This window comes from Vanessa atalanta, chromosome 14, assembly GCF_905147765.1.
Source record: "Vanessa atalanta chromosome 14, ilVanAtal1.2, whole genome shotgun sequence".
Classification (NCBI taxonomy): Eukaryota; Metazoa; Arthropoda; class Insecta; order Lepidoptera; family Nymphalidae; genus Vanessa; species Vanessa atalanta.
Genome location: NC_061884.1, coordinates 3,218,725 through 3,242,819, shown reverse-complemented (window position 1 = coordinate 3,242,819; position 24,095 = coordinate 3,218,725). Strand labels below are relative to the sequence as shown.

Here is a 24,095-nt window from a genome sequence, read left to right as displayed (position 1 = left end):
ATATTGGACAACATCACATACATTACTCTGATCCCAATGTAAGTAGCTAAAGCACTTGTGTTATGGAAATCAGAAGTAACGACGGTACCACAAACACCCAGACCCAAGACAACATAGAAAACTAATGAACTTTTTCTACATCGACTCGGCCGGGAATCGAACCCGGGACCTCAGAGTGGCGTACCCATGAAAACCGGTGTACACACTACTCGACCACCACGGAGGTCGTTACATATAACATGCTAAGCTGAGTTCAATTGAATTATATATTTAGGAACATTGTTTGTAATTTTAATTTGATTCAAATGAACAATTAACAAACTAATTGAAATTGTTTCAAAGGCTTAATCCTAATGTTTATTAATTACCTGTGCCCGCGGCTTCGACCGCATCGATTTGACTATAATGAATGATTTAAGTACACGCATACTGAATTCTTATTATTACTTAAATAAGATATAGTTGTATTGTTAATGCAGGGTAAGTTGGTAAACTATCACAGTGAATAAAATCGGTTTTATATGCAGTACGATTCTTTAAGAATTCACTTCGTATCTCACGTGAAATGTTGACAACCGACTTACTGCGATACGTAACTTTGATACTTTTTTAGGACATATCTTTTAAATTATTATAGTCAATGTCGAATATCACATTCTGTCAATTCACGCTCGTGTTCAACGGTAAGTTATGAGTTTGTTTAAAGTACACAGACAGTATACCACTCATGGTTTATCAATTACAAACAAACTGATCTTTCTTCTTTGTAATAACAATATAGATTTATTTCGAACAGTATCAATATCTAATACCGTAATAATAGCTTATATGTTTAATCCATTACATACAATTTTTACTACAATATACGAAAATTAAATATATAAACCTCCACAGACCAAGATACCAATGCCTTTAGTGTGTCTTTATATTTTGATTGAGTATGTTTTGTTGATTAGACGTTTATTTAAACTTACACAAACACACACAGCATCACACAGACAACATTACAATCAACATTTTTAGGATTACTGTGTGAATATATGATTTCAAGTGTTTTCTGGTGTTATGCCCGTTTCCTTCGTTGATCAGGTATTATTAGTTTCAACCAACTATTGATCGAATATAAAATAATGCTCCTACTTCTATTATATTACTCCTTATAATATAAGAGCCTCATAATTAATGCTGTATTCTAGCAGTTCATGAATCTTAGTTACTACGCGTCTTTTTATTCCTTTCTTTATGTCACGTCAGCTGTTCAGGTCATCGATCTTATTCACACGTTCATCTGCTTTGTGTCGATTCAACATAAGGCGTTTTTGGTTTAGATGTAACTTTGAAAACCTTACAGTATATACTTCGTCAGTAAAAGAACTATCTAACACTGAAATAATTTTTATAATCGGACCAAAAGTTCCTGAGATGAGTGAGTTTAACCAACCAAACAAACTCTTCAGCTTTTTAAATATAGATATAGCATAAAATTTTCGGACGAATTTAATATAAGTAATGTAAGGCGTCACAAAGGCGTCATCTCAAACTACTCTTCGAAGCGCGATCTCGGATTCATTCTTATGTGCGTGTGTGCGCAGCCTTTATAGTATGTGAATATCCACAGCGGAGGCAGAGTTGCTTTTTTGTTCCGGATCAATGCAAGGAAATATTATTTCTTGCTCGAATATAAATCTGAAATTTATTTTTCGAGTTTTCCTTATCTCCATACATTCGTTTAACATAATATTCTGCTTAAATTACGATTGATAAAGGGTCCAGGATTAAAATCATTGAAGCTTAAAAAAAATTATCGTTCAAAAATTTCTTCGTTCGGAATCCATTTGTTTGTGAGGTCAATCACGTTATCATCAAAACGCAGGAAGGTAAACGAGGCACAGGGGCGCTCTCCGAGATACGGTGAATAAATAGGCTTTACGATACTTGGTTGCCACGAAATTAGGGTAATCGATCTTTCGAATGAAGTACAAAAATGAAGTCCCAATCTGAGCTTGATAGTCTTATCGTAACGGCCTTTCATGATAAAGGAATCTTTTACTTATTTGCTATGTTATATAACTTTTTCTGATCCTTTGTAGGGCTCGGATTATTTTCTGATGCTATTATCGTTAATAATATAGTACCAACAAGTTCTTCTTAAGATAAGAAGATTTCGTCCAGGAATATGATTTTAGTTTTGTATTGTTGTATTATAATATTATTTTGATATATAAGTTGTGTTTATTTCTGATTAATGAAGACGGAAACGAACCAATAAAGAAACTTTAGAACGAAATAAAAAATAAATAAAAAATATTAACAATAATTGAAAACGACAAAGTTCTAAAATGAAATAAAAATCATTAATTTTAGACTCGTTGCATAATTATAAAAGCTAGCGGTTATTTTTTATAAAAAATTAATCACATTAAATCAAATAGAGAATATCCTGCTTATTACTAAAACAAAAAATAAAAACCTAACGATAAATCTAATAGCAAAGTTATACGTCTTTAACAGAGAATCCAACGTAAACATTACTGTAACATGTTCTCGAAGTATCTAATATATATAAAAACGTCTGCCTGGACCATTACGCGGAAACAAAGGCAGCCTAACAACCAGACAGACACTAATGAGGGTTGCAAAAACCCGTCACAATATGAGCGACGCTAACATTACGCTCTTTTCGATGTAGATGCCTAGTTTTGTATGATAAATTAAAAAACAAAGTTATAAATGAGCGTATTCATTTTTAAATAGAACAAATAAGAAACCCGACTGTTATGATACTGTTACAGAAAATTTTAAACGAATAAATCGCTTCTCCTAACTTCTACTTTTATCTACTTTTTTTATCAATGCTTCGAAAAGCTTCCGATTTAATTGCTTCTTTGATAACACACAATTTTAAAAAAAGATATTTACAGTACACATTAATAAAACACACATACATACACAACACTCGCACGTACTCAGATCGTTCCATTTTCATTCTAAGTATAATCAAATTGTAACGATGTTAATTACAAATAAATCATAAAAAACTTTACTAATATTTTACTACATATATCAAAACTATAATTTTAATAAAATATTAAACATTTTCACAGAATATAAATAAAATTATGTATTGAATAGTAAAAAGAAAAATGTTATTTCTTTTGATTATAAAACCGATACTAGTTTCAGCGTATTTTTATGTTTTGTTTCTTGAAGCCTTAGGGTCGGAGGCTTGCTCGTGATTAAGCTCTGTATCCGCCATAGTGACATCTTTTGCTATTTGTACTATTTTTGCGAGTCTTACCCCAACCGTGTCTCAGAGATCACGAATGCTTCTAACGCCTACAAGAATTCTAGTCTTTGAATTGTTGACTTCTATTATTCTGCATATGTCTCGAGTGTTGAGTGTTATTTCTAATCAGCCAGTGTTTCAATAAGGTCGTGATAGTAATCATAAAACTATTCGTTATATTCTAGTTACCTCGGAATTAATGGCATGGTAAGCGAGTCAGTTTTTTTGTAGTTGATTGTTAGCGTGTAGCAATTACGTAGTTTTTTCAATATTTAATTCACACATTTCTAAGTAAAAATGAAAATTAAACTGCGAAACTGAGCTACATATAAAACCTCTTACAATTCACGGTGTGTCTTCTGGTGTAAGTTTTATGTATTTTGGTTTAGTAGTTTTGTTTGTGTGTGTGTGTACGTCGTACGTTAAATTATATTGCATGCTAATGTTTAGCTAAAAACCTTGTCTTAAACAAGTTGAATATACAGGTCCTTTTTAAATTTCAAGTCATAATATTCAGCGGTTTTTGCATGATGCGTGTTCAAACAAAAAAGAGATCTCTTTTTAGATATACATTTGTTATTTTAACTATGTACTTACATTTAAATTTAAAATACGAATGTACGTACAGAGTTCGTTTAGAAAATGTTATATGTGTTAGAATACCTTTGTCGAATGTGTATTGGTCAGCGCTTGCACTAACAAAGGTTCACTATCAATACATGCAAAAACAGTCACCATGTTTACTGGTAATTGTAGGATAAGATATTTTTTTTTGTTTTTTCTTTCTTTTTCATTAACAGCTCTAAATACTAAGGCCTAAACCGTCCTCTTCCTCCCATGAGAAGGCGTGGAGCTAATTGCACCACGCTGCTCCAAATTGGATTCGTTAAACATTCATTAGTAAGTCTATTTGTATGTAGATTAAAAATACTTTTAAAATAATAATCAATGATTAAATAATCAGGAATAATGTCTATTTGTTCTGTTATACCTTGATAAAAGTTAGAGATAAATGAGCGTATCTTATTTATTTTAACTAGATATTAGAATTTTAAACCAGAAAAGAATTATTGAATTATAAAAACATAATGCTAGAGATTGTGAAAAGATCTGTGTAAAGGAATACGGACAATTGTATGTCCGAAATGTAATAGTGATAAATGAGTATTTTTAATATTTCAAACAGAAGTTTATTTTAGGAAACTACCGCCTGTTTACAACTAGGACTTTTTTTAATTCAGAATTGTCCTATTAGATAGATGTAGATCAGAAACGAAGTTACATCTTGAAAAATGTAAACAGGACTTTGTAAAGTAGATATTTGTCTATTCAATACAACGATAGTTTACCCCTTCTTCGCGAAAAGCGTTGCATTGTTTTTCTGAAAAACTTCCACTACGACATTCTGATTGTTGTTTTGTAGGATTTAGAAACGAGTATCAATTACCAACATTGTTTCAATTTAATCGAATGAACGGTGCGTTAACAAATAAAATATAAAGACAACTAAGCAATCGTTTATTTTATCAAATAGTATCAAGAGATACAGTTTTCTTTTTTTTTGGTAATCACTGGTATAAAAAATCACGAGATGGCCCAGTGGTTAGAACGCGTACATCTTAACCGATGATTTCGGGTTCAAACCCAGGCAGGCACCACTGAATTTTCATGTGCTTAATTTGTGTTTATAATTCATCTCGTGCTCGGCGGTGAAAGAAAACATCGTGAGGAAACCTGCATCTGTCAAATTTCAACGAATTTCTGCCACATGTGTATTCCACAATCCGCATTGGAGCAGCGTGGTGGAATATGTTCCAAACCTTCTCCTCAAAGGGAGAGGAGGCCTTTAGCCCAGCAGTGAGCAGGCTGCTAATGCTAATGCACCGGTATTAATGAAACAATTCTAAAAAAAAATATATATATGGAAGTTGTGAATGCATATATTTGAGATATTCCGAGATTATTTGTTTTGTGGAAACCCCTTTCCAGGCCTAATGAGACAGCACGCTACCCCAAGTCATTAAAAATGTTCTTATGTATCTGATGCTCGTTGAATAGCTTTCAACTTTCCTGGCTTGTTTACGACCTACGTTATTGATTAGTACCTTCTACACCCGAAGCCTCATGAAGGACCCTTAGATCTCACGTTTTCAAAACTGTATTGTGAGACTTAGGAATTATTTCTTTTTTTCATTCAATAAAATGTCTATGATTTCTAAAAGTAATTCTTGGGTAAACTAGACTTTTAATATACCACTAAAAGAAAACGATTTAAAATTTATGTCTTGCAATACATTTCGGTCACGGCATAACCTGATATGAATTTGTTCCATAACGTGGGTCACATATACACAAAACTGTCTTGTACTGGTGAAGCTAATCCGGGATGTTTAATTAACATCCATATACTCAAATCACGCTGATTCCTTCACGCATTCGTCTATAGTAAATAAGAATTTGTAAGGCAAATTTTTAATGAGTTTCTTTTGTTGTACTTTAATTCTGAACATTTATCTGAAAACTTTCTTTGTATTGGCGAATAAAGTGAGAATTCATTCATTAAAATGATATATAATAAGACGTATTGGTAAAATATTAACGTAATATCAATCTTTAAAACCCTTCTCAAAAAACCTAGCTTATTTCTAATGAAAACAAAGGAAAACTCTTCTAAATAAATGTATTTAAATCTCCATTTAATATACAGATAAAAATGTCAGTAACACAAGAAGGGGTTGACCCCAATTTAAAGTGTATCCTTGATAACGTCCGTGATAACATTAATCAAAGCTCGTATCTTGTCGGGTCCAGCAATTTTCTGGTCAGTGACCTTTTTAATTTGCCACACCGTAAAGTAATTTTTCACTTCGGTGATGTGATAAGCATTACGGGATGCGGTAATCAATGAACTTGATAATGAAGGGATCAACACGTTTTCGACGAATCAAGTAGGATATGCGATTATCCTCATGAATGCCTAAATAAATTCTTGTTGGCCTAACTTTTTGGAGTACAATGAATTTTGATTATTACACGACATTTTATATAGTTCATTTAAAAAGGTGCCAATGAATGTACAAAGCTAGGCAGATACCACCACTGCTCATGAGGAAAAGGTTTGGAGCTATGTAATTCTAGAACGCTGTTCCAACGCGGGTCACTGAAATCACATATGAAATAATTTCATGCGAAATCCTCACGTTGTTTCATAAAAATAAGGCACATAAAAACAGATGTGCTACCCCTGGTGGACTCACAATATTCGGTAAAGATTCATGTGTACTTACCAATAAAAAAAATAGTAATTAAAAACTACATTAAAATTTTATCCAATGATGTACTCAACTTTTTAAGTTCATTTTATATTTTTCAAGAATAATGCTAAAATTGGAAGTAACTCGATATAAACTGATTTAATGGACCATTATTTGATTTTATCTTCACCTCAGAACATTTCAAATTGGACATGAAACTGAAACGTAAACATTTGTATAATGACTGGTCCGTAACGAGCATCCGGTAATAGTTCATAATGAACTGTATATCATGCCAACTCGTGATGGGACTCGGGAGTCACTAACAAAAATAGTTTTATAGTCGGCTTACTCGCTATAAAAACTGACACGGTTTTAACCACTTTTAAACCGTTTCGTTTCTAGATAAAATTGCGTATTTCCTTCGTCTTTATTGTTTTATTGTGTTCTGTTTCGTGATTACGTGGTAAGATGTTATTTTATTTTTTATGTGCACGCTGCATAATTTACAAACGTGTTAGGTCAGAAAATGGAATAATATATTCGCTTTTTAATTGATTCTGTATAATTGCATTCTATTTGAGTTATGTATGTATGTATGTGTGTGTGGGCGCTGCATATTCTAATCTCATTGTCGTCAGGTTATACAAATGGGGCTAATATTTAAATGTCACGTTTACCGGAATAACGTTTCTATAATTTATCGCACTTTGTCATCGCCTTCTAAGTTGACATTTCGTTTTGACGCCAGTCCAACGTCCCCACGACTAATTGACTCACCTTTCCGAGTTACCCACCTCGAAACTAATATTATTTTTTCTTTTTCAGAATTATAAATACAGCGCACGTTAAGCCGTGAAAAAGATCAGAGGAAACAAGATGGCGGCTGAGATTGCGCGCCAAAACACGCGCGCGAGGCGCCATCTGTCACCGCGCGATAACTGTTTCCGCACTTTAAATTGTTTGGACCGTTCGAAATAGTTCTTACATGTGATACGATAGTGACGTTTTTAGCTGTGTTTCTCGTGATGTGATAGTGCTTTAGTGAGTTTTGTGTTGTTGTGACGATGTCGGAGGAGAGGTCGCGGCGACTGTCGCAGATCTTCGACCCACTGTCGAGGTTTACTGACCACAGTGGGGCGGGGCAATCTGCGAGTACTCCGAACAGCCCGCGGCTTTTGCCCAGGCGTTCGAGGGATCCCCCGCCACCACCGCCTAGGTATGACATATTTATTAATTATGTTTTACTACTAGGTCACCAGAGAAATGATTATTACACAATAATAAATCTTTAATATAGTTTAAGAGAATTATAAAACTTTGATTAACTAATTATAACATTAACATATAGTTATAATTATCAAAGATAATTACTTACTGTGCATAATATTAAAATTCAATTAACGAACTTAAAACGCAAGTTTATGTACTGTCGCTCATAAACTAATTTATCCTATTATTACCTGCAGCTGAGCTCTGCATGGTGTATTAATTGCATCGCAGTTTGCCCCGTAATGATATTACAATTTCTTATCAGAAAATATAATTTTTAAAGAGTGAATAACTCCATAAATGAGTTATTAAACCACGGAGAAAACACTGCATTGTAAAGCAGCGACTACTGGGTAGAAATGCATATAATAAATATGTTAATATCATACCTATGTGTAGTTAGTTTAATAGTTTATTGGGACTGGTCGACGTGCTTTATTGTTGGTATAACAAGGTAATAATTACCAAATGACTTTATATAAAATAACGCGCGTATAAATAAAATTTAAATAGAAATCACATATTATATACTTAGATAAAATCATTTACAATAAATAGCTGTTTAAATAATTGTATGTGGAACTTTTTAAGGAACTACACAACTTATCGGAAGAGAGAGAATTAATTAATTAGTTTTAATGTGTTTTAGTTTTATATTTAAAAAAAAATCCATTGAAATTTTAACTAGTTGTCGCCCGCGGCTTTTATCGTCAGGTGTTAGATATAAAACAGTAGCCTATGATTGAGTATGAGTGAACTCGAACTCTAAGATAGGCTTGGAGTCCAAATGATCAAGACAATACTATTTATAGTCACGATATCAAGTCTTACTTTAAGTGTTTATAGAATCAGCAGATTCAAGTATCCTTTATTATTTAGCCAAGATTTCTAATAGAAAACTGACTTGATCGCGATTATATACGGAACTCGTATGTACATAAGTTAGCGCAGTTCGAGGTTATTTAATTTATTTTATTTAACAACGATTAAGGCATGTATTCGCAACGCATATACAAAATTAAATTATAGTCTATTCAAACCGTACGGAATGTCGAATTAACCGAGAAGAACCGGCAAGAAACTTCTACTAAGTTTAAAATACATTATCGTCAAATACAAATGAAAATTGTGTTTAATTTTTTTATTACAAGGAAAATGTTCAGTGATGATTTGTAAATAAACATTCAGTTTAATTAAAATCGTCGATACAAATATTTACTTGAACTCATTTCGTAATAACGTAATTTCAACGAGTAAATTATTGAAAATAAATGATACGACGTGTTTGTGCTGGATTAATAGCAGATAATGTCGTTGAGCGATGAATGAGCTAAGAGTGATGTTTATATCGTCCGTTAACGATGCGATTTCGATACGATTTTTTAGTAAAAACTATATACTAAGACACATTTCGCTATGCAAAATAAAAAAATATATATTTATACACGATACATTACATGTAATTGTGTAGAAAGTATACTTTGTCTTTATTAAATAGGTAGGCAGACTAACAATTTCACCACCAGAAGACAATGGTCGCCACTGTCAAGTATTGCCGCTTTATGAATATCTTACATCACCAATATACCATCAATTACAGCTATAGGCACATATAATACATAAAATAACTAAGTTGTTATATCCCTTGTGCCTGTCCGGAAAAACAAATGAATTATAGAGATTTAAAATATATAAATATGTTTTTGATTACCATATAGAGTACCTATGATCAAACTTACTTTTCTTGTATTAGTGGTTTTACTTTAAAACGTTGTTTAGTTAAACAATCATTTCTTATAATTTATTTATTACTTATTATTTCTTGCCGGTTCTCCTCGGTAGAATATACATTGCTAACCGATGCTAGCTTTACTTTAAATAGTTTGTTAAATGACGATTCAAAAGTGCTTGTAAAAGCCTACTAGAATAAAGTGTCTTTTGATTTGATTTGATTTGCTATTTGAAAGACGGGGACGGATCACTGTCTACCTAATCAAGCTCTTAAACAAGTACGGTAAAGCCAATTAGCTTTATTATAAATTATGGGATTAAAGATTAAAATTATTCCCTGTAAAAAGTGTCTTTAAACAAAGAGAAATATTGTCATATTTATCTGGCTTAGTGGTTGTTAAACTCTATGAAGGTTGGGCAGGAATTTCTTACCAAAAAACAAAATCTCAGAAAATCGTTACGTGTAACAGCGATTTACAATATGTAATATTACGTGCGGATAAAATATGGTCCATTTAAATTGATGAACTTTATCCTATATTAATGCAGCAGTAATACGTTTGCGGTGGAATATTTATGCATGTGTGTGGTATTGTACATAGGTTCAGTGCGTATTTGCTTTAGCCTAGTGAATAAAAACGCGTTACGGTCGAAGTTTCAAACTCCAAGAAGCGTAACTTTTTTAAATTTAATATTTAATTACAGTGCATTTATATTTGACCATAAAATACTTAATTAAAGTGTTTAAAATAATCTTTTCTATATTCAATATGTATTTACATATCGATATAGTACCAATATAAAATTTTTAAAAATTCTGTAGCACTCACACATGCTGCTAAATTAAGGTAGTGTTCGAAATAATGACATAAAGTTAAATTACTGGCTGCGTTACTACGTTTACTCATAGTTTTCCGAAGTATTTGTCGAGCGCTTAGAAAGACCTAAGCGCTAGACTAAAGATAGTCGGTGAGTATAATTGACAAGGCTTGATTGGACTGAATCGCACAGTCCAAGTGTTTTTATTCCTAACGGAATAAAGTCTATGTGTTTCCTTGAGATTCAAGCTTAGTTCAAACCATTATTTTACAACAGACAGAAACTCATAATATGAGTATAGATTGGCTATGAATCAGCGCGATAGCTAGAACTTTAATTTGTACTAAATGTAACAAAAATAAATAGTTATTTTTAACGCCATTTACTTATATGGCGGACTAGCAAATAGATCAACAGATGGTAACCACTGCCCACGGACATTGGAACTTTAATAAATATTAATCATTTCTCATACATATATTCAATGCGCCACCAGCATTGTAAAATAAGATGTTATGTGCCTAGGGGCTTTTCAGGCACTAGTTAAGTCACATCTTAATTCACAAGACATTATCATAAATACATCACAACGTCTTTGTTCAGTCCGATCAGATTAGTTCAGTTCTAACGACAGTGTAACAACAGTAGCTCACCCTGCAAACCAGTATACAACATTACCAAGTGTTGCTGTTTGGAGGTACAATACTCGTATATGATGAACGGATCTGCCACGTCAGACAAACGGGCTTGCACAAAGCCCAACCTATTTTTAAGGCGTATTCGTATCATCTGAAGGCATCAAGTTGCAGTCCTGCTTTAATTTTAAATTCGGAAACATCTCAAAGTGAAATGGTCGTAACTTTATTTAAATCATATATTTTCTTTTCATCTTCAAACTTAACAGTATAACTTTGTACTGAATAAAACATTCAAAGATATTCATTCGTTCAGTGAATTTCATAATTTATTTTATTTAAACAAAATCATTCGTAATATTGACATTACCTTTATATTAATATCTTCTTCGAATATTTAAGAAGGCCCAAGTAAAACATTCCTCTTTGTAATATTAAATAAATATATGTACTTATATAATTGTAGTTCAATGAACTTTACATAACAGAAAATGATATTGGTATGACGTCCTCGCACACAAATTGAAGGATTAAGTCGTTTCCAATTTGCGTGTTATCAGATTGCAAATTTTGGTTCAATCGGAATTGCAAATGATTTTTGTGGCCCTGAAAAGTTACATTACCAAACTAGCAACATTTGTTATTTGGTTGACTGGAATGCTAAAAGCATAGTAATGAATATTTGTCAATAAGTGTATAATGTAAAAGTATTAAATTAGCTTATTAGATATATATTAAACAAAAAGTACTTTATTTATTTGAAGCATCATTTTAATAGATAAATTAATTGAATGTACCGGTTCGTAATGTAAATATTTATAAAAAAACCGGCATTCACAACAGCGCGGTTTTTACAGCATTCTTTGCCTCGCACAACCTCTCTCACGCTGAACTCTGTGGAACCAGCTTTCGCCAGGGGTTTTTCGAACCGATACGACTTGGGAACCTTGGTGTTGCAGATGTCCATGGGCGGTGGGAGACACTTTCAATCAGGAGATGCTCCTGCCTATTTGCCACCAATGTCATAAAAAAACCCCGAAGTTACTATTTTTCATGAATCTATGTGCAGATGGTACAGTTGTGCTTAGGTATAGTGTAATGAAACAGAAGTGCACTCACAATAATATAGTTCAATCTTTACGACTCCTTGCTTTCAGAGTTCCGATACAGCTAATATCTAAACTTCGTGATGCTATTGATACTTGACACTAAAAATAAAATGTTTTACACGAAATGTTCGACCTTAGATATAGAAATTTAGTTTAAGTACATTGGAAAATAAAGAACACTGCTTAGATTTAGTCTTGCGTTGTCACTTGTAATGTTATTTTTTGCTTCATACATTACTTAACAAAACTTCAACTTCAACTTGGTAAATTTATTAAGTGTATTCATTATATGTATTTATTATTATGTTGCCGAAGAAAGACTGTGGTCTTTCTTCGGCAACATAAAAATAAAGTAGCGTGCATTTGGAGAGGCCTATGCCCAGCTGTGGACGAATGTGAGCTGGTGATGATGATTCATTATATTGCATTAGTGTAGTATGTTTAAGCGTCAATACCTCAATGGTTTACGGGCTGCGTAGCGATGTTGTTGATTGATGTTGATTGCTAGAATTTTTTTTTCTTAAAGTAACACAAAGGTCTTAATTAGGGAGTATTTAAAAATGGTTAACATGCCTACACTAAGGGAATGTTATTACCTAAAAATATAGGATTTTGATTAAAAAATCTTTAAACTTTGCGTAGTCTAAGTATAAGAAATAAAAATACGTTGAATAAATCTTATAAGTATAAGTAATAACTATCCTTCTAGTATGTACAATCAACATCATCTGCCCCGTTCTAACAAAACCTTGTGTCTCTGTCACTCATTCAATTACTCTATTAGAAGAGTTCTTTGACCGGCTGTAGGATTGTATTTTAAAAGAAATCAGACAATAGACAATATTAGTCTCCGAGACTAAGATATTACTTATACATAATTAAATTTTCAAATTTAATAAACGAAAAGAAAAAAATCCTTGCAACCTCCAGTCGACGTCAAACAAAAATAGTAAAAAACTTTGCGGTAAATTGATTAACTGCAAAATTATTTATGGTACCCTAGCTTCTTATGTCGTGAGAATTATCTTAACTAAGAAATAGAATTGAAATATATTTAATCAATTTAAATATCGAGAGGGTTTTTCTAGAAGCTTCTATTTTACTTAAGCATAATCTTGGCTGTCTGGCTTAAATCTTGCGATATTTTTTAAAATAGTTTTACCGGAGCGACTAATCAGACACAATTTAATTTAAACGTTACTTCGTGAAAGATTTTTCAGTTTACTCGTATTACTTAGTAGTTTACTTCAATATATTTTGTTATACTTTAACAGATAAAGGTATCAGATATAATGAAAACTTTTCTTTTTTTTGCAGGCCCTTTGCCCATTCTTCTCGACTGGATCCCTTAGAGTATGAACTTGCGGCAGCGGACCTAGAATCTGTTAACTGGCAGGAGCGGTGCTTGGAGTTGCAGCTAGAGCTACACAGGAGTCGACATCAGGCCACCAGGGTACGAGACATGCTGAGAGATAAGGTAAGGGTTTTAACTCATTAATATAAATTACATTTACATCTGACTTCAAAATAAATCCTCCTTTAGTATTAAATCATACATTTTTAACTCACTTGAGTAAACGGTATCTTATTTTTAAACTAACCTTTATCGGCTTTACAAATAAAAGTATATTGGGTGAATTAACGTCATATCAATGTTGTTCTCTGTTTTCTCTTTTTCTTTCAATAGTAATTCCACATTCAAAAAAAGGAGACAAAACATTGCATAACCATATATAGCGTTTATAGTGATTGCGTTTATCTTTGATTGATGTTATTCCATAATATATTAAACACATCATGTAACATGTCTTTGAAATGACAGTCTTATAGTTTATATTTTCGAAGAAATATACATACCTGAAAAAATATCTACCATAAACTTTAGGAATCATATTATTAATAAATATGAACTGTTTATTTGAAACAAATTGATATATTTTTCAAATGAAACTGACGATCAGAGCAAAAATAGTACCGACGCCTAAAATATATATTTGTCATGTTACGATATAAATCTATGAGGATAAAATAATTATTTTCCACGCAATTTGAGTTTGATGGCATTGGTCTTGAGATAAAAACTTACGGCTCCGAGGCACATATCAAACATAAGTTCGTGATCCTTCTTAGATTAATTTCTCTAAAAGGTCTTCCTCTTCCTATAGTTTAAGTTCAATTACTTAAAAAAACTTGGTAAATAACACCAGTCACCTATTCTACCGCTAAAGGTACTGTAAGTAAGTGAACCAGTGTAACTACTAGGCGTAAGGAAATGGGTTATCTCATCAACCACCAACAAATATAATCATTTTAAACTTGAGCTTCGTGTACGGATTGTTTTTAAGCAGAATTATTTATATACGAAATCTAACTACGCAAACGTAAGTATAAAATTTGGGAATCGAATTACGGTAAATGTAGTGCTATGCTGTAAGAAATCACTGCGTACCTCACTTTTGAAATTTTGAATATAAACTCACAATCCGGTTTTTGATCTACGTATCCTTTAAATCAATCATCAATCACAATGTATTAGTTATTTTAATTAAAGTCGCTTATCAATTTCTGAAATATCACCATCGTGTTCTGTTAATATACGATTGATATATATTTTTGTATATTTGATACGAACCTCAACAAAAGATGAAGTGAGTTTATTACGGATATACGACAAGAAAAATTTCCTCTACAGAGGAGCGTGAAAACAAAAATTGGTTTGAAAATTCGAAATCTTTTAAACGCCGATTTAAATTCAGTGTCGCAAGTACGGTTAAAATCCAGAAGTTAGCCACGAAGCCGTCATCTGCTCTTTATAGCTCGGGGATTTAATTTCGCGTGACATTATTCACGTACGCTGTAAGTTTTTGCGTTCCGAAATATCGCGGAAAAGAGTTTATGATAGATGTCTGATCCATTTTTCATTACGTCCTGCGGAAATTCCGGAGTTGAGCTCGAGTGGGTTCAGATGTAGAGGGGAGGATTCGTATTTGGAATGATAATAATTAATGTCTCTGTAAGTATTCATGTTGAAAAGTTCTACTTATTATTTTTGCTTAGAATATTTGATATCATTTTAAATTGTAATGAGTTTGGTTGATATACCAGAATCTTGTGTAGAAAAAAGTGTAACCTTTACACAGATTTTTTTACAGACTTTATTATACAGACATAAGTTATGTTACTGCAGTTTTCTGAAGTATATTTTCGTTCAGAATAATCGTATATCTTCAACTATATAACCTATATAAATATAACTATAGTGTCGGTCAATAATATTAGATATACATATGCCTTTCTTTAACTATGTATGCAGACGAGTTCTTGTGGTCAATTTTTTTTGATAAAACATAAAATGATCGTGAATTTTTGGATGGATTGGACAAAGCCGAATCTCGGTGTCTTCAGTAGTTTCTTCGCCCAGTCACGAAACTAAATAATTGTATTAATAATGTGTAGGTATGTAAAAATTCATCCAATACTTAGTATTCATTTAAAAGCTTAGACCACGATTTTGATTAATAAGTTCTATACTACCTACATACTTTTTTGCTATTGTGTTCATTTTGAAAGCCCTGTTTACTTGGGATTAGTCTTTTCCGTCTTCACTAAAGTTAGTTGTAGCCCTGTTGTTAAAAATTGATTGTAGTGGTTGTATGCCACGTGATTTTACATCACAAGCAAAGGTTGTTAGTGAAAAAAAATGAAATGCAAATAATAGCACGAGGTTATTTTTTAATTTTATTATATAGGCAGGAGGATGGCAATTGGGCCACCTGATCGTAAATGGTCAGACATTGTCACTGTAGGAAATTTTAACCAATTCTTACATTGCTAATGCGCCACGAACCTTGTTGGAAGGTGTTACATTAATGTGACTGTAGTTACACTGACTTACTTATCTTTCAAACCGGAGCAAAATACTAAAGTATTGTGTTAGACGGTAGAACATCTAATGAGTGGGTACTAATCCAGACGAGTTATAAAGTATCTTAAATCAATAGGATCGTCATTTATTTTTATGGAATTTATGTCTTTAATGTAGTTCAAAGCCTCAAAGGTTCGATAAACACTTGACAGAATTCCCACTGGAACCACGTCCACTTTTGTCTATGGCACGTGTGACTGCTGAATGCGGTCGTATTTCGAACCACGATCGAATAGCAAAAATGAAAACGAAATGAAAAAAAAATGAAAATGAAATGGAAATGTCGTGTAAACTTATTTACGTAAGGCAGAACGAATCACTAGATGGTAAGTAGTATCTTTGAGTGCACTGTATAATATAATACTATTCATACTGCAAATGCGTCTCCAATACTGTCAAGTACGTGATTTGAGATTTTATGTCCTTTGGGCCTATGTAACTTGGTTGTTGGTCGAGGTTGGCTTACTAGTTCTGTACCAACAGTTTTCTTTTCTTAATTCTCATCTTGTACACACATTAACATACAACCCCGACAGGCTTCGCATGGGTAAAATAAGTTGATGTTTTTAACTTTAAAACACAAACATTTTCATACAAAGTTGCTGTACCAATTTAACGTAACAAAAACGGAGGTAAAGCTGAACGTTCCTTTCTTAGCGGAAACCTTTCGACGTTATATACAAACCTTTGTTCCAAATTTCAGCTTTAGATATGATATGGGCATTAATAATTGGTTAGGATAATCGTTTTTTTTTTATTTAGTATAAATTGCATTCCCCATATATGTAATAATAGTATATACAAATGTTTCTAGATTATTCGAATAAAGTTGGTAGAGTGCTTTATAAATACTTTAAGTTAGCATTAATTATTTACGTTAACGATTAATTTTATTATGAATATATTTTATCTTTTAAAATACAACGTTTTAAAATAAGAACATCGTTATGTCGTAATTAATATTGTTAACTTTTAAATCGTTAAATTTTAGAGAGATTTGGTAGCGTAGCCATGAAGCGTGTGTCTAATCTTATAAATGCCTTGTCTAATGGCATTTCGCGCCATCGATGCGTAAACGATTCGTTACTCATACAAATAACAAGCTATAACTAGTACCGTATAAATAAAATACTGCTTATGCCTCATATTATAAAACAAAAGGAGTGCACTGAACATTAAAGTAGAGCAACAAAAGCGAATATACACATTACGTATCGATAGACAACTTATAAAATGATAAAATTTTGACTCTAATAAATTACAGTAAGCTGCGTCTTAAGCACAATAAACGCCAGGCTACATGCAGTGTTCTGGCAATCATCCCTCCCATTGGAAAGATTTTTAAGCGATCTCTGAGACGCGTCACCGATATTCCAAAACTTGACCATGATCGACGAAGCGCTCCCCAATGTGCGGCGACCAGATTTTTTGCAACCTCTGAACCCTGGGTTAAGACGGATAGATGCGACGATGGAAACTACCTCGTTTAATAAATATCCTCATAAATATAAACTTGCGTCGTTCATTTAATCAGACGAGCAATTTTCCTCACGATGTTGTCTTGTCGTTGTCTAGCATTAGATGATCTCTATTCTATTTTTTTAACCATTGAGTCTTTGTTCTACTGGACCATCTCGGATTAGAGATTAACTTAATGTAAAGCTTACTAACTTCGGCTTGGAATTTGAATTGTATCGAGAAGTTACTCGAATCGTTACTCACTGCGAGTGCATATAATTTATTTAAATTGACTTAAGAATCTTATGCAACTTAAAGATACTATGATCTTCACACAAGTATGAACAATAATGTACAAAGTTTCAACTTAATCGGACGAGTGGTATAGATACGCCTGATGGCTTATAAATACTTATTTTTAACGATTAGTTAACAAGAGCTAAGTGGAAATCGTTAGGAATGAAATAATTGACGACTTGACAATGAAATCGGTAAAGATCCGCGGAACGAGAGCCGAGAAGTTTTAATTAAGCGGATTTAAATTGTTAGCTACGTTCGGGCGATTTTGTAAAGCTTACAAGTTACAACTGTCAACAAAGTACAGTTCGAAATTTGAAAATTGACATTCAAATGGAATTCCAACGAATTACGTTATTTGGAAATTTATGGAATTAAATATAACCACTCGAGAGATCATCATTACATTCTGCACATATATTGCCAGGAGTACAGAAATGGATAATGGGTACCTAACATAGCTGAACATATATTATAAATATCCGCAGACATTTTTAACTTTTCATAAATTCATAAATTCAAATCATTTGTAAAAATACATTGGTAAAGAAGGCATATTATTCAGCAGGATATATTACAAACATATGTATATAATTGTATTTAACTAACATGACTGTATTTTTAGATGTTGAAAAAGAGTAACTACTGAGTGTCTCGGTTAAATCTACATTCAGAACCGGTGGTAGCTTCACTTAATATAGATTGTTAAATGACGATTTAAAAGTGCTTGTAAAAGTCTACTTGAATAAAATATATTTTGATTTGATTAGATCACCCTTGTCCACGCTAGCCGGCGAAGCCTAAACTAAACCACGGGCTAGTTTAAAGCTGGTACGACGTACGTATTAAAACCAATTTTTTGTTATTGCTTTAAGTCTCACAGGATTTTTAATACAAATATTATTTAATTGTATCAATCATTTAAAACATAATAATTAACGAAAGCAACTTCGTATCAATTAGATGACGACACTGCTCGTTTTTTTTTTCAGAACACATCACCTTTTACTCGCATATCATCAGTTATATCGTGTATGTGCTTTATCGATCAAATTTTGCATTTTAATAATCATAAAACTTAAATGGATATTTTTTACCGTCAGGAAACATATTTAAGGTATCGATTTGAACGATAACATTCGAACTGCACCTCGTAATAAATCATTAAAACGATCGACTGAGCCTATATACTAGCTAAAGCAATTTTATTTCATAGTCGTACAATAAAATGCAATACATATTAGTCAAAATTCATGTCTGCTCTGTTCCCGTGTGCATCGAATTTGTGTAGAGCTTTGGCCTTACAAATCGCACCTTTGGAACTGTGCACGTGTTGTAAAGAGTAGATGTATATAGAGAAGACTTAAAAGCTTATATTTATAAATATGGTTACTGTTGTAAACGGAATAAGTTTTATAATAAATAATCTACTAAATGCAAATGTTAGTAAAATGCCTGTAAAATCGTTTAAATATTTTTTTTTATTACGACATGTAAATAAAATTAACATTTATTTACTTTTAATAATTTTTGAATACAAATAAGTTTAAAAATATAGTATTTTATATAATATAAATAAAACTTTTTACAAATTTTGGTTTCCTGAACGTAGATTTGAAATTAATTCTTCCATATCACAAAAACTTTCCAGTTCATTTTACAAATTTATCTTTTACTAGAGTAGTTTATACATATATTATTTAACTAGTTGTCGGCCGCGGTTTCGCTCGCATTTTAGAGGTTGGTTGTCAAGTGTTGTCCTTCTTTGGAGTTCATGTTTGCTTCATACCAAATTTCGTCAAATTCGGTTCATTGTTTTGGCAGTGAAAGAGCGACAGACAGACAGAGTTTCTGTCACATTTATAATATTAGTATAGATTTGGATAAATTTCTCTATTTTCGTTTTATCTATGGTAGTCTCAAAAGACTCATACATCACTACGATACAGGCGTTCTCAGTCCTGATAAATCAATCGCCCCCGAATAGTTGCCGACTGTTACAAATATTTTAATCTAAACACGCGTGAAGGATCATATATTGTTGGATAATTTAATTTGTTATATAATTGACTCCTTTTAAAAATCTTTTGCAATAATGCTATATCATAAAATATCGCACGGTTCTATATTAGTTGACCGATATTTGTTTATCAATAACAATTAGAAAAGTAATAAAAAAAAAGTAAATATGAAATTAATTCGAAAGATTACATGCTTTTATTGAATACTTATTCTTGCTTTATTTGGTTTGAAAGTTGAGATCGTTCAATTTACTATTTTAAAAGAGGCACGTTAATGTTTCGCAAAATTCTTTAAACAATCAAAACACTGAATTTTCATTCTTCGTAATTAAATCCTGTAAATGTGTCATTGCTATAAAATGTATAATAATGAAAATAAAACGAAGAATCAGTGTGTTGATGTTGAAACCGAAGCCGAGATGTCTCAGTATAACTAACATGGTGATCGTTTTATTTCATCTTATGATTGTGTTTTTTTTTTAATTAGATCAAGATTTTTTTAACAAAGTTCGATTTTATTACCGTTCTTCTGCATTCAATTGAATACTTGCTGTGTGAATTTTCATAATAAAATTCAGATTATATAATATATATATATATATATATAATCTGAGTCATATACATGTACAATGTAAGTAAGTTTTTTTTTTATGTTATAGGTGGCAAACGAGCAGGAGGCTTAGGCTAGGTAATGTCTAATGTTTGTTACTCAATGACGGAATATTACTACACGGAATTGAATGAAATTTATAATTAAAATAGCTTATATTGTGACTTAATGTAGAGGCTATCTACCTCCACCTCTACCTCGAGAGGTAGACACCCACGCTCTAGTAAACCATAAATACTAAATTGCTTCTTTTTGCAGAATCCACATTTCGAAACCTTTGGAGCGTTTCATAGAAATGACAAAATACATTTATCAAATGACGATATGAAAGTGCTTGTAAGAGCCAATTTAAGTAAAGGATATCTTGAAATTGTTTCTTGGAATACTAGACTCCTTGGAGTTAGATATTTTATTTGAATACACTAGTGAGATGAAGTTACTTCATCCTATTTGATCTATATTAGAGAGAAATAATAAAACAAGGAAAAAGAGCTTGGATTAAAAAAATATTTGGATTACTTTCAGTTCATTTAAGACGATTACACAGTTCTTATTATTATCATTAGCATTAGCATTAGCAGCCTGTAAATTTTCCCACTGCTGGGCTAAAGGCCTCCTCTCCCTTTGAGGAGATGGTTTGGAGCATATTCCACCACGTTGCTCCAATGCGGGTTGGCGGAATACACATGTGGCAGAATTTCGTTGAAATTTGACACATGCAGGTTTCCTCACGATGTTTTCCTTCACCGCCGAGCACGAGATGAATTATAAACACAAATTAAGCACATGAAAATTCAGTGGTGCCTGCCTGGGTTTGAACCCGAAATCACCGGTTAATATGCACGCGTTCTAACCACTGGGCCATCTCGGCTCATATTATTATCAACGTGGAAAAAAAAAATAGCTACTGAGTTTCTTGCCGGTTCTTCTCGGTAGAACCTTCTTTCCAAACCGGTGGCTACTGGTGGCTGGTGGTGTTCACTTTTAATTAACATGTAACCTGACGATTCTAATGTGCTTTTAAGACTTTACTTGAATGAAGAATATTTTGATTTGGATTCAGATTATTTATTCGGCTTCCAATCCTACAGTTTTATTTATTTTAAATATTTGGTTTGCTAGTATAAAGTGATATAAATATTTTGTGTCCTTTATTACAAGCTTTTATTTAACGTGCAATTTTTTTTTAGTTTGTTTATGTTAAAATTTGTAAGTTCAATTAGAACTAGATAATTGGAACCATTTCCTCTTATTCTACGGCGTTGGAATTTTGCCTGTTAGTTCAGATTCAAAGACAATTTCGTGTATTAAAGAAAATCCTTTTAGCTAACAGTATGGGCACGATATGATGTATGTAACTAATTGTTTTTAAAAATGATTTATTTTAGTTTAGTTCTATATTTTTAAATTTGCTTTCGATTACAAAATTCAATTTTCAATTTTAAGCCGTTCGACGTTGAGCGAGATCGTTTTAGGATTCCGTGTAAAGAAAAGGAAAACATAACGCCATATTTTGCTATACATTTTAATCTATATCATAAATAAAAACCTATTTGGTACTATTTTATCCAGGACAATAATAAAATCTGCAAATATCTGGACACCCTGTTATTCATTAATAATGTACCTTATTATTTTATTTTATTGAGTTAAAGTAACTATTTGAAGTTCAATTATAATCTGTCTTCTGATCCTATATATATAATTATAAACGCACGGAACCATCAGGCGCGAGTCATGATCGCGCTTGCCTTGTTTTTTCAATCACACTTTGAAAAGTCATCGTTTTAAACATTCCGAATAGGTAAAATGCAACAGATTATTTGGTTTTATTTCATGCACTTGCAGTTACTCGAATGCTTTCAATACTAGCTGTTGAGTTTATGAAATCACTACCAATATAGAAAGATACTGCAAATGGAATGGAGATTGTTCGTCGTTACGTCGCTGGTTAGTCGGATCCTGGAGTGCGCTGGTTCAATACTGCGTTACCGGACTTTCTGTTTGTTTTTTAATGTCCATTTTTTATTACACGTATAGCTGGAAAGCAAATCCTATAATTTAGTTGATAGAAAGTGATCATAATAGGTCATTGACACTTGTACTGAAATATTATTAACTGCAATAGTAAAGTTTTTTTTTTCAATTAACTATGTGTTAATAACTAGGAATAAGTTCCAACCAAATTAAAAAATAAGAGTATGTACTGATGGTATATATTAAAACGAATATTGATATATCTGTTTAAGATTAACCTACATATTATTTATGAAAAATAATAAAATATTCTAAATGTTAAATCGGATCGGATACATCGTAAATTTTATACCGTTAGACCAGTTGTCATGACTATTGGTATATATAGACAAGACAACTTCTGCTGGGTTTTATTATCAAATTCAACCCAAAAGTATAGCCAAGCTATGTAAAATATAATAACAAACAATTCAGTCACCTCATTTTGACGTAACGAGTACATTAGAGCCGTACCTCACACCCGTAGCACAAAATTCTGTCACACCCGGTCCGCTTTAAATTCACCGTATGTCATCAACCCTAGAACACTAATTGTTGTTGAACGAAAGTTTTATTATTCACTCCGCTGTTCTACATCACGTGACGTATGTGAAATGGTTCGTAATGCACTTCAGGACACTCCTAATGTTTAATTTAAATAGTTTATAGTATGCAAATAGAAAGGCCGAGCTTTAGCCGAGCCGAGATGGCCCAGTGGTTAGAACGCGTGCATCTTAACCGATGATTTCGGGTTCAAACCCAGGCAAGCACCACTGAATTTTCATGTGCTTAATTTGTGTTTATAATTCATCTCGTGCTCGGGGGTGAAGGAAAACCTCGTAAGGAAACCTGCATGTGTCTAATTTCAATGAAATTCTGCCACATGTGTATTCCACCAACCCGCCTTGGAGCAGCGTGGTGGAATATGCTCCAAACCTTGTCCTCAAAGGGAGAGAAGGCCTTAGCCCAGCAGTGGGAAATTTACAGGCTGCTAATGTACTGTAAAATAAAAAGGCAATTTTATTTAAAAATTACATTGGTAAATAAGCCATATTATTCAATACAAGATTATATAAATGATAAAAAAGCGTGCAGCTAACATTTATTGACTTCCAGGTTAGGATGTGTTATATACATATGTAATTGTATTTAACTAACATGTCTTTGTATTTAAAAAAAAAAGAATAACTACTGAGTTTCTTGTCAGTTTTATCTGCATTCCGAACCTTAATATAGTTTGTTGAATGAAAATCCTAAAGTGCTTGTAAAGGTCTACTTGAATAAAGTATATTTTGATTGATTGATTTGATTGAAGACATTGTCTTTATTATTATTTACAAGATATAATTAGATCATGGTGGAAGCCTGTGTCCCGGTAATTGCTGACTTAGCGATAGTATGATGTATTGGATCTAAATCCGCTCATACTTAATTATAATATTTAGTCTGTATTAAGTTTAAACGATTTTTTTTTTAAATTATTCTGAAACGATGCTGATTTATTTCATTGCCTATTATTTAATACATAGTATATATTGTACGACACATCTGTTTTGAATTCCAAATTAAAGCATTTAGTATTGTTTTTTGTTTTATTTCCTCGGCTGTTTTAATTCAATAAACAAATAATTGAACGTTCTTAATATTCTCTTTGTACAGTCA

The 24,095-nt window shown here is 32.3% G+C and overlaps 1 protein-coding gene across 1 annotated transcript in view; it reads left to right on the top strand.

Annotated features, from left to right (window-relative positions):
• LOC125068972 (uncharacterized protein CG43867) overlaps positions 1 to 24,095 on the top strand; it is a gene marked incomplete at its 3' end in the record, with an annotated part of 312,796 nt that overhangs the window by 64,248 nt on the left and 224,453 nt on the right. Inside the window, exons 2-3 of the mRNA XM_047678378.1 lie at positions 7,369 to 7,759; positions 13,424 to 13,583. Of these exons, the coding sequence (XP_047534334.1) occupies positions 7,608 to 7,759; positions 13,424 to 13,583 (312 nt within the window). The remainder of the gene's footprint in view (positions 1 to 7,368; positions 7,760 to 13,423; positions 13,584 to 24,095) is intronic.